At 42.2% G+C, this 13,551-nt stretch overlaps 1 protein-coding gene across 1 annotated transcript in view; it reads right to left on the bottom strand.

Annotated features, from left to right (window-relative positions):
• LOC311149161 (dedicator of cytokinesis protein 7-like) overlaps positions 1 to 13,551 on the bottom strand; it is a gene marked incomplete at its 3' end in the record, with an annotated part of 94,659 nt that overhangs the window by 73,049 nt on the left and 8,059 nt on the right. The window contains exons 2-6 of the mRNA XM_084186246.1: positions 10,006 to 10,105; positions 6,728 to 6,903; positions 1,813 to 1,881; positions 1,513 to 1,642; positions 1,195 to 1,407 (exon numbers count right to left, since the gene is read on the bottom strand). Coding sequence (XP_084042372.1) covers positions 1,195 to 1,407; positions 1,513 to 1,642; positions 1,813 to 1,881; positions 6,728 to 6,903; positions 10,006 to 10,105 — 688 coding nt within the window. The remainder of the gene's footprint in view (positions 1 to 1,194; positions 1,408 to 1,512; positions 1,643 to 1,812; positions 1,882 to 6,727; positions 6,904 to 10,005; positions 10,106 to 13,551) is intronic.

The raw sequence follows: 13,551 nt of genomic DNA, 5'->3' as shown, positions 1-13,551 counted from the left end.
TGTGCTTACAGCCCAACACCGTGTAGGACGTTTGGCATTTGCCAGAGAACACCAAGATTGGCAAATTCGCCACTGGCGCCCTGTGCTCTTCACAGATGAAAGCAGGTTCACACTGAGCACGTGACAGAGTCTGGAGACGCCGTGGAGAACGTTCTGCTGCCTGCAACATCCTCCAGCATGACCGGTTTGGCGGTGGGTCAGTCATGGTGTGGGGTGGCATTTCTTTGGGGGGCCGCACAGCCCTCCATGTGCTCGCCAGAGGTAGCCTGACTGCCATTAGGTACCGAGATGAGATCCTCAGACCCCTTGTGAGACCATATGCTGGTGCGGTTGGCCCTGGGTTCCTCCTAATGCAAGACAATGCTAGACCTCATGTGGCTGGAGTGTGTCAGCAGTTCCTGCAAGAGGAAGGCATTGATGCTATGGACTGGCCCGCCCGTTCCCCAGACCTGAATCCAATTGAGCACATCTGGGACATCATGTCTCGCTCCATCCACCAACGCCACGTTACACCACAGACTGTCCAGGAGTTGGCGGATGCTTTAGTCCAGGTCTGGGAGGAGATCCCTCAGGAGACCATCCGCCACCTCATCAGGAGCATGCCCAGGCGTTGTAGGGAGGTCATACAGGCACGTGGAGGCCACACACACTACTGAGCCTCATTTTGACTTGTTTTAAGGACATTACATCAAAGTTGGATCAGCCTGTAGTGTGGTTTTCCACTTTAATTTTGAGTGTGACTCCAAATCCAGACCTCCATGGGTTGATAAATTTGATTTCCATTGATAATTTTTGTGTGATTTTGTTGTCAGCACATTCAACCATGTAAAGAAAAAATATTTAATAAGATTATTTCATTCATTCAGATCTAGGATGTGTTATTTTAGTGTTCCCTTTATTTCTTTGAGCAGTGTATTTAATAAATTGCCATGGAGGCCGAAGTGCAATTTAGAAGTGGCCAAAAACCCGCAACCAATACATTTGCACCCGCCACATCATTTTCAAAATAGCCCAATTTACGGGAAAAGCACAGGACATGGCAACCCTGATCATGGATGATGATATACATTAATGTGAAGAGACAGACATGCACAAGTCCCTGACAAACCAAGCGCTGGCCTGACACGGCAAAAGGCACTCAAGTCTCTATGGAGAAATACAGCAGTGTGTGTGTGTGTCTGTCTCTGTCCCAACCTCGTCGAGGGCGGGGTGCAGGGCGAAGAGCTCGCGATGGCGGTTGGACTTGCGGTGCTCCCCATTGTGCCGGTCGATCTCCTCGTTGGGGGCTCGGTCCAGCAAATGGGGCAGGAGGGCATCGGGGACAGAGTTCTTCAGGTCAAAGATACTGCAGGCCCAGCTGCCACGCGGAGTATCGTCTATGGACATGGACCTACGCTTCAGGTCATCCTGGGGTAGGACAAACACGCAGGTTAGGGAGGGCCTATGAAAGCGTAAGATGACCGCCCCGTTGCTATGGGTTACCTAGTCGCCTGCTCCATTGCTATGGGTTACCTGGTTGTCCTGGTAAGTGCTAAAGTCTGGCATCTCATCAGCCTCAAACACCTGTTTGGGCAGGCCTTTCTGCCTGTCCTTCTGCTTGTCCAGGGAGTTAGGGTTAAACCCAGTACCAAGCTTATGGTATCTGTTGAAATAAGTAGACCAGAATACGAGCGTTGAGGTGTAATAAATAACTAGCTGCTAGACGTAATTGTAAAAATTTGTAAAATATAAGGGTTAAAATGTGGGTGTTACGATGTAATGAATAGGTCTTATAAAAGGAAACGCTTCCTAAATAATAGAGAGGAGCCTTACTTTCTGTTGACAATGGCCCAGTCCTCAGTGTAGGACCTGACACAGTCTCTGACGTGGGCGTCATTGTCCCTGGAACACAAAGCGATACCGCAAATTACAGTCAAAGTCTCCTCCTCAACACCAGATGTGTTCAGTGACTTTTAACATTCATACAGCGGGGAGAACAAGTGTTTGATACACTGCCGATTTTGCAGGTTTTCCTACTTACAAAGCATGTAGAGGTCTGTAATTTTTATCATAGGTACACTTCAACTGTGAGAGACAGAATCTCAAACGAAAATCCAGAAAAACACATTGTATGATTTTTAAGTAATTAATTTGCATTTTATTGCATGACATAAGTATTTGATCACCTACCAACCAGTAAGAATTCCGACTCTCACAGACCTGTTAGTTTTTCTTTAAGAAGCCCTCCTGTTCTCCACTCATTACCTGTATTAACTGCACCTGTTTGAACTCGTTACCTGTATAAAAGACACCTGTCCACACAATCAAACAGACTCCAACCTCTCCACAATGGCCAAGACCAGAGAGCTGTGTAAGGACATCAGGGATAAAATTGTAGACCTGCACAAGGCTGGGATGGGCTACAGGACAATAGGCAAGCAGCTTGGTGAGAAGGCAACAACTGTTGGCGCAATTATTAGAAAATGTAAGAAGTTCAAGATGATGGTCAATCACCCTCGGTCTGGGGCTCCATGCAAGATCTCACCTCGTGGGGCATCAATGATCATGAGGAAGGTGAAGGATCAGCCCAGAACTACATGGCAGGACCTGGTCAATGACCTGAAGAGAGCTGGGACCACAGTCTCAAAGAAAACCATTAGTAACACACTACGCCGTCATGGATTAAAATCCTGCAGCGCACGCAAGGTCCCCCTACCTAAGTGTCCAGGCCCGTCTGAAGTTTGCCAATGACTATCTGGATGATCCAGAGGAGGAATGGGAGAAGGTCATGTGGTCTGATGAGACAAAAATAGAGCTTTTTGGTCTAAACTCCACTCGCCGTGTTTGGAGGAAGAAGAAGTTTGAGTACAACCCCAAGAACACCATCCCAACCGTGAAGCATGGAGGTGGAAACATCATTCTTTGGGGATGCTTTTCTGCAAAGTGGACAGGACGACTGCACCTTATTGAGGGGAGGATGGTTGGGGCCATGTATCGCGAGATCTTGGCCAACAACCTCCTTCCCTCAGTAAGAGCATTGAAGATGGGTCGTGGCTGGGTCTTCCAGCATGACAACGACCCGAAACACACAGCCAGGGCAACTAAGGAGTGGCTCCGTAAGAAGCATCTCAAGGTCCTGGAGTGGCCTAGCCAGTCTCCAGACCTGAACCCAATAGAACATCTTTGGAGGGAGCTGAAAGTCCGTATTGCCCAGCGACAGCCCAGAAACCTGAAGGATCTGGAGAAGGTCTGTATGGAGTAGTGGCCCAAATTCCCTGCTGCAGTGTGTGCAAACCTGGTCAAGACCTACAGGAAACGTATATAATATAATGATAATATGCCATTTAGCAGACGCTTTTATCCAAAGCGACTTACAGTCATGCGTGCATACATTTTTTTTTTTTTTTTGTGTATGGGGTGGTCCCGGGGATCGAACCCACTACCTTGGCGTTACAAGCGCCGTGCTCTACCAGCTGAGCTACAGAGGACCACATTTATTTATTTTTTTGTGTATGGGTGGTCCCGGGGATCGAACCCACTACCTTGGCGTTACAAGCGCCTTGGTAGAGCACGTATGATCTCTGTAATTGCAAACAAAGGTTTCTGTACCATATATTAAGTTCTGCTTTTCTGGTGTATCAAATACTTATGTCATGCAATAAAATGCAAATTAATTACTTAAAAATCATACAATGTGATTTTCTGGATTTTTGTTTTAGATTCCGTCTCTCACAGTTGAAGTGTACCTATGATACAAATTACAGACCTCTACATGCTTTGTAAGTAGGAAAACCTGCAAAATCGGCAGTGTATCAAATACTTGTTCTCCCCACTGTATATACACACACACACACACACACACATCCTTTTTAAAATTATATTTCCCTTCATTACTTTCCAACCCCACCACCCCTTCCCCAATTGGAGTAAACTAGTGAACAACAACGCTTAGGCCTCTACTTCCAGCCCATACATACTATATACATTTTATGGAAATTCTACAATAATTATATTTTGTTTGTTTTTACTCCTGAACTTCCTCTGATGATTTTCATGATGTCCATCTGGTTTGCTTCGATATGCCATATTTTTCTAACTGTGCTCTTTCACAAAAGCTATCAACCTATAACCTATATACTTATTATGGACACAGTATGCTTTACATTAGTTATCTTGTTGTTATTAGTTGTTGTTATTAGTCCCATCCTTCAGCTCCATTCAACACCTCCCATCTATCTCTTAACACCATCCATATTGGATTTCTATTTGCCATATATTTTTCAACTGTACTGTGATGTTTTACAAAAGTTCTGAACCTTTCTATTCTCATTGTTTCTACAGATCGTAAATTGAAAATAAACATATTTGCTAAAAGTATTATTATATTATTCATCGATTGACTATGACTTTTCAGATCACCCAGTAGTGCTATCTGCAGGGTTAGCTTCAGGTAAATATTGCAATCCTTTAGCCATTCCTGGACCTGTGTCCAAAAACAAGCTACAAATGGACAGAACCAAAACAAATGATCTAATGATTCTGTCTCTTCGCAGCAAAATCTGCAGAGCTGGGAAGATTGTATCCCCCATATAAATAACATTATATTGGTAGCAAGAATTTTATATAATCATTTAAATAGAAAAATTATAAGTTTTGAATCCGGCGTCGTTTTGCATATCAGTTCATAAACACTATGCCATGGAATCGCTACGTCAAAAATCTCTTCCCAACTATTTTGCAATCTATATGGACCGGCTGTCAATCCTTTGGTCCTTAAATGAAACTGGTATACTTTATTTATCACAATTTTCTTTAACCAATTATATTCTTTAATGCAAGGTCGACAGACAAGTTCCTTACTTATTCCCCCTTCCACTTTCCTTTTCCATTTTTGCGGTAATGCTGCAATTATTTGTTTGTAATTTTGGGTAGAGCAGACATTTCCATATGTTTTTGTTAGCTGCATGTGCGACATAACTCCAGCAGTCCTACCGATTATATAATTTACGAAGATTATACTTATTTTTTTTTTTTTTAAGGTTTTTTATCAATTAGTATATTTTAGTTTAACCACAATATTTATTGCATTATTTGTTCTGTCATTTCTGGAGGATTAAATTGAAATTGCAACCAACTTTCTATGGCTTGTTTTAGAAATAGTGATATTTGGGAGATTATTTCCTTTTCAAATAACAAAGTGAGAGGTTGTATAAAGGGAAAAAGGCCATTCTTGAACATTGGGTGAGACAATCTTACTAATTTGCTAGAGAACCATTTCGGATTTAAGTATAACTTCTGTATGACTGAAGCTTTTAGTGATAGGTCTAATGCTTTAATATTTAATAATTTCTGTCCTCCGAATTCATATTCATTATATAAATAGGCCCGTTTCATTTTGTCTGGCTTGCCGTTCCAAATAAAATGGAATATTTTTTTCTCATATAATTTAAAAAACTGTTCGCTAGGCGTAGGCAAGACCATAAGGAAATAGGTAAACTGGGATAATACTAAAAAAAAAGAGTTAAATCAGGGTGATTTTTCCACAAATTGACAGGTATTTACCTTTCCATGGTAGCAACATCTTATCTATATTTGCTAACTTTCTATTAAAATGTATTGAAGTGAGATCATTTAGTTCATTTAGGATATGTATTCCGAGTATATCAACATCACTCTCCTTCTTGGTCAAATAGCCTTTACTCAGCCTGGAGGTGTGTTTTGGGTCATTGTCCTGTTGAAAAACAAATGATAGTCCGAGATGGGATGACGTATCGCTGCAGAATGCTGTGGTAGCCATGCTGGTTAAGTGTGCCTTGAATACTATTTCCACCAGTCTAATGTCCATTGCTCGTGTTTCTTGGCCCAAGCAAGTCTCTTCTTCTTATTGGTGTACTTTAGTAGTGGTTTCTTTGCACAATTCGACCAAGGCGGCCTGATTCACGCATTTATTTGTGCTACAATTTCTGAGGCTGGTAAATAATGAACTTATCCTCCGCAGCAGAGTTAACTCTGGGTCTTCCTTTCCTGTAGCGGTCCTCATGAGAGCCAGTTTCATCATAGCGCTTGATGGTTTTTGCGACTACACTTGAAGAAACTTTCAAAGTTCTTGAAGTTTTCCAGATTGACTGACCTTCATGTCTTAAAGTAATGATGGACTGTCATTTCTCTTTGCTTATTTGAGCTGTTCTTGCCATAATATGGACTTGGTCTTTTACCAAATAGGGCTATCTTCTGTATACCAACCCTACCTTGTCACAACACAACTGATTGGCTCAAACGCATTAAGAAGGAAAGAAATTCCACAAATGAACTTTTAACAAGGCACACCTGTTAATTGAAATGCATTCCAGGTGACTACCTCATGAAGCTGGTTGAGAGAATGCCAAGTGTGCAAAGCTGTCATCAAGGCAAAGGGTGGCTACTTTGAAGAATCGTTTAACACTTTTTTGGTTACTACATGATTCCATACGTGTTATTTCATAGTTTTGATGTCTTCAGTATTATTCTACAATGTAGAAAATAGTAAAAATAAAGAAAAACCCTTGAATGAGTAGGTGTGTCCAAACGTTTGAATTGTACTGTACATTCCAACTACGCTACAGCTGGTTTACAGATGACTTTGCAGTAGGCTGTACATTGTAACTGTTGATATAAAAGGCTTTAAATACATTTGATTGATTGATCTGATTGAGTTCCTCAGTACCAACTCTAACCCAGCCAGTCAGTATTCTCCCAGTCCAGCACCTACCCTTCCTCAGGCACGGCCTGTCCCACTGTGCGACACTCTCTGGGGGTGTAGACCACCTCGATGTCGTCCGGGGGGAACTCGATCAGGTCCCTCACGGGGCCCGACTCGATGATAGGTGGGTGAGTGATGAGGTACTCCTCAAAATCCACCGGCTCCACTGCCTCTGTGAGAGGCACCTGGCAACAGAGAGGATAGGCTTTGTTAGAGTGAGTACAAAATCAGAGAATATATCTGAAAAAGGCCTACCTGAAGGCCTACCGAACTGGGTTAGCCGCCAAAAATCCTCCCCAAAAAGTCCAGCTGTATTACTAGCAAAGAAATATCAACGCTTAGCTGTCAGCAAACCCCGTGCCTTGATAAATGTAGAGACAAATTCTAGCCTGAGAACGTTTCAAAACCAGTTCTCAGGAAACTGCATTTTTTATATTGGTAGACAGCAGTAGAGGCTCCTCAGAGGAGGACCATTCTCCTCAGTGAATTGCATAAAAATAGTGAAAGTAATTTTTTGATAAAACTATACTAAATATATTCACGTCACCAAATAATTTATTAAAAACACACTGTTTTGCAATGATGGTCTACAGTAGCCTCAACAGCACTCTAAGGTTGCACCATGGTGTAAACAGAGAACAGCTAGTTTCCATCCACCTCTGGGTACATTGACTTCAATTCAAAATCTAGGAGGCTCATGGTTCTCACCCCCTTCCATAGATGTCCTCCAACCTATCAGAGCTCTTGCCACATGAACTGACATTTTGTCCACCCAATCAAAGGATCAGAGAATGAATCTAGTACTGAAAGCATAAGCTACAGCTAGCTAGCACTGCAGTGCATAATATGTGGTGAGTAGTTGACTCAGAGAGAGAAAGACAATAGTTGAACAGTTTTGAACAAATACATTTCTTCAAAAATGAAGGAGAAGCAAGAGAGGAGAGAGAGAGTGCGAGCTAGCTATATTTCGAAGTATTTTTCAACTTTCAATTTTTACTTAACTAGCTTAGCTAGTTTACTAGTTTAGCCTACTCAAACACCCGACTCAAACAGAGAGGGATGCTATGTTAGCTAGCTGGCTATGGCTATCCAACACTGGAACTCTTCCAAGTCAAGGTAAGCTTTTGATTTTGTAAATGTATTGCCCCTGTTCAAGTATGGCCTTTTTTCCTTTATTCCGATTATAACCTCTCACTTTCGGTTATTTGAAAATTAAATCTCCAAAATATATAGCTATTTTTAAAACAAGACATAGAAAGTTGGTTGCAATTTCAGTTTAATCCACCAGAAAAGATAGAATAAATATTACAACAAATAATGGTTCAACTCAAAATATATAAATTGATAAAAACAAAAATTTGGAAAACAAAATGTAAAACGGTATAATCTTTGTAAATTATACCATAAATAGGACTGGTGGAGTTGTGTCACACATGCAGCTAACAAAAATATATGGACATTTCTGCTCTATCCAAAATTACAACCAACTAATTGCGGCATTACCGCAAAAAAAGGAGTGGAAGGGGGACTACCTCATGGGGCGGCAGGTAGCTTAGTGGTTAAGAGCGTTGTGCCAGTAACCGAAAGGTCGCTGGTTCTAATCCCCAAACCGACTAGGTAAAAAATCTGTCGAGGTGCCCTTGAGCAAGGCACTTAACCCTAATTGCTCCTGTAAGTCGCTCTGGATAAATGTAATGAAGCTGGTTGAGAGAATGCCAAGAGTGTGCAAAGCTGTCATCAAGGCAAAGGGTGCCTACTTTGAAGAATCTCAAATATAAAATATATTTTCATTTGTTTAACACTTTTTTGGTTACTACATGATTCCATATGTGTTATTTCATAGTTTTGAGGTCTTCACTATTATTCTACAGTGTAAAAAAAATAGTAAAAATAAAGAAAAACCCTTGAATGAGTAGGTGTCCCCGAAGTTTTGACTGGTACTGTAAAATATTGCTACCGGGGCCCGCCGGTGTCACTGCTAAATTGCTTGCTGACTGTACTGCATGATTGTAGAGGGTTTACTATTGTGCCGGTTCTATTAGCTACGTTGACTATGACGTTAGATATGGTGAAAACGATGTAGTCCGTACGTAGCGGTTAGCGGTTATGATATGAAGGTTTGGGTTGGAAAGGTTTTTTCGACCCTAGTCACAGACAGCTGAAGTGTTGTGCACTGAAGTCCACAAACAAAGGGAAAAGGTGAGAGGAGGAGAGCGCGTACATGCGAGATGGAATTACAACGAGCAAAGTGATCATGCTGTTTGTATGTGGCTGCTATGAAAGTGAACTGTGTTTGCGTGTGATCAGGGAAGTATTCATTCTGCCGATTCTGTTGAAAAAAGTTTCTTAAATGGAAGCAAACAGAACAAAACGGGGATAAACATACCTGAATTTGTCCAATAGAAACTGTAGTTTGCAACTGTTGGACTAATGATTTCACCCTAGATAAGCTAGTTACAGGCAAGAGTCTACAAGGCAGTATTGAATATGTCACTGTGTCACCTTGATTACAAAAAATGTCTCTCAGCCTGTGCACCTCTGTTGTAAACTTTTCATAGGCTAGGTTGTAGCAACGTCATGATGGGTATAGGGAAAATTCAAATACCATGTAGTAGCTAAAAACCTATCAATGTTACATTGAGCTGGGTGAATGGAATATGAATGACAGTCATCCAATATGCTGTAATACAAATAAGGCCATGCTTATAAAAAAAGTTAGCGCCCTCCCTAATCTTAAACGGCACCACCGCCACTGGCAGACAGACACTTTGTTGAGGAAATGCTAACAAGCCGACATAACTGGAAAAGCAAGTCCTGGCAAACGAACCACCTCAGGCCTAGTGTGATGATTTTATAGGCTTGCTTCTTTCTATTTCTAAAACTAAGCACCCAGGGGGACTCTAATTCCTCACTAAGTTCAGTTAAAGTTTTGGGGGGGAATTTAGAACAAACACCATACGTTCACAGTTGAATTAAACAGTCAGATTTAGCCTAATTAAGGATGGTTATTTGCTCCTTTAGCTCAGCGGTGGGGACTGGCAAGAGGACGCCATCAGGGATTTATTATTTTGGCAGTCAATGGGCAGCCTCAGCAAACACTATTACTGGTGAGAGGAGCCAGGCAGTGTTATCACTGACCACACCATAGGGGCGAGAGAGGATGTGAAGAATGGACCTGTTAATTGTTAGCTGATACACTCAAACCCTCCCTCCTTCCTTCCTCTCTCCATTTACCTCTACCTCTCCCTCTGCAAAAACACCAAGATGCACTGTGGTTAGGTGCTTACTGTGTTGCCTGCCGCGGCACCCACGTTGAGGTTCTTGAGGAGCTGTGGGGAGCCCCCATACTGACCAGAAATCTGCTTTCTCACCTCAGCTGCTACAGTCCTGTAGAGAGGAGAGGAGAGAGAAGCTTAGCAGTGATTATCAAACCGTTAAGTTAACAGGTTAAACACAACACAGATCATGGCTATAGGCTACATTCTTTGCTTCAACAAATGGCAACCCTTCAGTCCAGACAGAGGATAGCCACCAGACAGTAATCTATTCAATCTAGGCTTTGCTTATGGAAAACACAGTCAGAAGTTGCCTCCAGGCCGCTTACAGTCAAAGATGTCTCACATACACACTTGGGTTGGAAAAGTGGAAAAGAAAGTGTGTAAGCGTAATAAGTTAACAGATAAGGCCAGTTCATTTACTGCAGTAGTCTGGTCACTCTGAAGGACAGGCACAGTATAGTCAAGGGCAGCAGTTCTGTTGTGGGCCAAACATTACTATTATGGTCCCTGCTGTGATCTGAGGGCTCTCACTCCCAGGCCCTGGCCATCATGGTGGCCTTACTGTCATTACTGTTCCCTCTGACACTGCAGTATATCACACAACAGAACAAATAGGGAAGCAGTTCTCTTGTGGGCCAAACATTACTATTATGGTCAGTGAAGGCTCGCTCTCCCTGGCCATGGCCATGCTGGTGGCCTTACGGTCCTTACTGTTCCCTCTGACACTATTATGGTCCCTGCTGTGGCCTGGTCCCTGGCCGGACTGGGCCTGGTCCAGAGTAAGCAGAATGTCCAGAACTGCCAACTCGTTGAAGTAGAAATCTTCATCCAAATCGAGGTAAGTGATCGCTGTTCTGATGTCCAGAAAACGTTTTCGGTCATAGGAAATCGGAGCTATTATGTACAAAATAAGTCAAAATCAGCGTAAAATGGCCGCTATCCACTGCAGCACCATTTCGGAGCAGAAGTCCCATTTACATAAGTATTCACACCCAAGTCAATACTAGTGCTAAGTGATTCACCGAAATTGACCTAGGTCAGTTCAGTTATTTGAATTCCATTTTGTTCGTTTTTTTTTACAAGAAACGTCTGACCTCTGTGATTGCCAACAAGGGTTTTGCCACCAAGCACTAAGTCATGTTTTGCAGAGGGGTCAAATACTTATTTCCCTCATTAAAATGCATATCAATTTATAACATTTTTGACATGCATTTTTCTGGATTTTTTCGTTGTTATTCTGTCTCTCACTGTTCAAATAAACCTACCATTAAAATGATAGACTGATCATGTCTTTGTCAGTGGGCAAACGTACAAAATCAGCAGGGGATCAAATACTTTTTTCCCCTCACTGTAACATAACTTTGCATTGAGGACAAAAGGTTCATTGATTGACACTGTTTTTTCACAGAAACATTTTGCACAAACACAGTCCTTACAACGTTATGTCCTGAATGTGACCAGTTTATTTTTGGATGTAATGTTCAGACATTCACAGAAGTAGCGACAGCATAACACAATCATCCAAATGTAGGCGACATTAGTCCTAGCGCTAAAGGAGTAAAGATTGACGTAACACAAGCAGTCATATTTAGCTAACTCTCGGCTGACAGAAACCATAATATGAATGCGCTAATAGCAATTACTATTTACAATTCATCACATCACGGGTGAGCTCACCATTGATCGAAATAATTGAGTAAAACACTTTATAAAAATCTAAAGTAATCCAACGATGGGTAGTTTGTGCACGCCACCATTGTTTTTTTGTTGTTGCGTCAACCAAAGATAGGAAGAGGAGACAAGATGAGTTTGGTCTGTTTGCAGTATGCATGTTAAAGTGGGAGTGTCGTCTACCATCATTCACTTCCCTTCATTGACTTCCAGAAGTTTACTCGAAAGATGAGTGAGCCATCCCTTCACCTCATTTTGTTACATCATCTTTGGTCTAACAGACGTTTACGTGACACCCAAAATGCATTGTATAATGTCAACAAACATGGCGCCACACATAGCTGGCAAACAGCTTAGCATTAGCTCATCATTGTCAGTACAACGTTCAAAAAAGTATTTTACATACAGTGAGGGAAAAAAGTATTTGATCCCCTGCTGATTTTGTACGTTTGCCCACTGACAAAGAAATGATCAGTCTATAATTTTAATGGTAGGTTTATTTGAACAGTGAGAGACAGAATAACAACAAAATAATCCAGAAAAACGCATGTAAAAAATGTTATAAATTGATTTGCATTTTAATGAGGGAAATAAGTATTTGACCCCCTCTCAATCAGAAAGATTTCTGGCTCCCAGGTGTCTTTTATACAGGTAACGAGCTGAGATTAGGAGCACACTCTTAAAGGGAGTGCTCCTAATCTCAGTTTGTTACCGGTATAAAAGACACCTGTCCACAGAAGCAATCAATCAATCAGATTCCAAACTCTCCACCATGGCCAATACCAAAGAGCTCTCCAAGGATGTCAGGGACAAGATTGTAGACCTAAACAAGGCTGGAATGGGCTACAAGACCATCGCCAAGCAGCTTTGTGAGAAGGTGACAACAGTTGGTGCGATTATTCGCAAATGGAAGAAACACAAAAGAACTGTCAATCTCCCTCGGCCTGGGGCTCCATGCAAGATCTCACCTCAAGGAGTTGCAATGATCATGAGAACGGTGAGGAATCAGCCCAGAACTACACGGGAGATCTTGTCGATCTCAAGGCAGCTGGGACCATAGTCACCAAGAAAACAATTGGTAACACACTACGCTGTGAACGACTGAAATCCTGCAGCGCCTGCAAGGTCCCCCTGCTCAAGAAAGCACATATACATGCCCGTCTGAAGTTTGCCAATGAACATCTGAATGATTCAGAGGAGAACTGGGTGAAAGTGTTGTGGTCAGATGAGACCAAAATGGAGCTCTTTGGCATCAACTCAACTCGCCGTGTTTGGAGGAGGAGGAATGCTGCCTATGACCCAAAGAACACCATCCCCACCGTCAAACATGGAGGTGGAAACATTATGCTATGGGGGTGATTTTCTGCTAAGGGGACAGGACAACTTCACCGCATCAAAGGGACGATGGACAGGGCCATGTACCGTCAAATCTTGGGTGAGAACCTCCTTCCCTCAGCCAGGGCATTGAAAATGGGTCGTGGATGGGTATTCCAGCATGACAATGACCCAAAACACATGGCCAAGGCAACAAAGGAGTGGCTCAAGAAGAAGCACATTAAGGTCCTGGAGTGTCCTAGCCAGTCTCCAGACCTTAATCCCATAGAAAATCTGTGGAGGGAGCTGAAGTTTCGAGTTGCCAAACGTCAGCCTCGAAACCTTAATGACTTGGAGAAGATCTAAATTGACATGCGTTTTTCTTGATTTTGTTGTTGTTATTCTGTCTCTCACTGTTCAAATAAACCTACCATTAAAATTATAGACTGATCATTTCTTTGTCAGTGGGCAAACGTACAAAATCAGCAGGGGATCAAATACTTTTTTCCCTCACTGTACATCATGTGTCCATTACAATGTATGCAAGAATCGGAATGCATGATTTGTCAC

The sequence above is a fragment of the Coregonus lavaretus genome (genome assembly GCF_964263955.1).
Source record: "Coregonus lavaretus genome assembly, chromosome: 21".
Taxonomy (NCBI): Eukaryota; Metazoa; Chordata; class Actinopteri; order Salmoniformes; family Salmonidae; genus Coregonus; species Coregonus lavaretus.
Note: the sequence above shows the minus strand (reverse complement) of the source record. Positions and strands in the feature narration are given on the sequence as shown.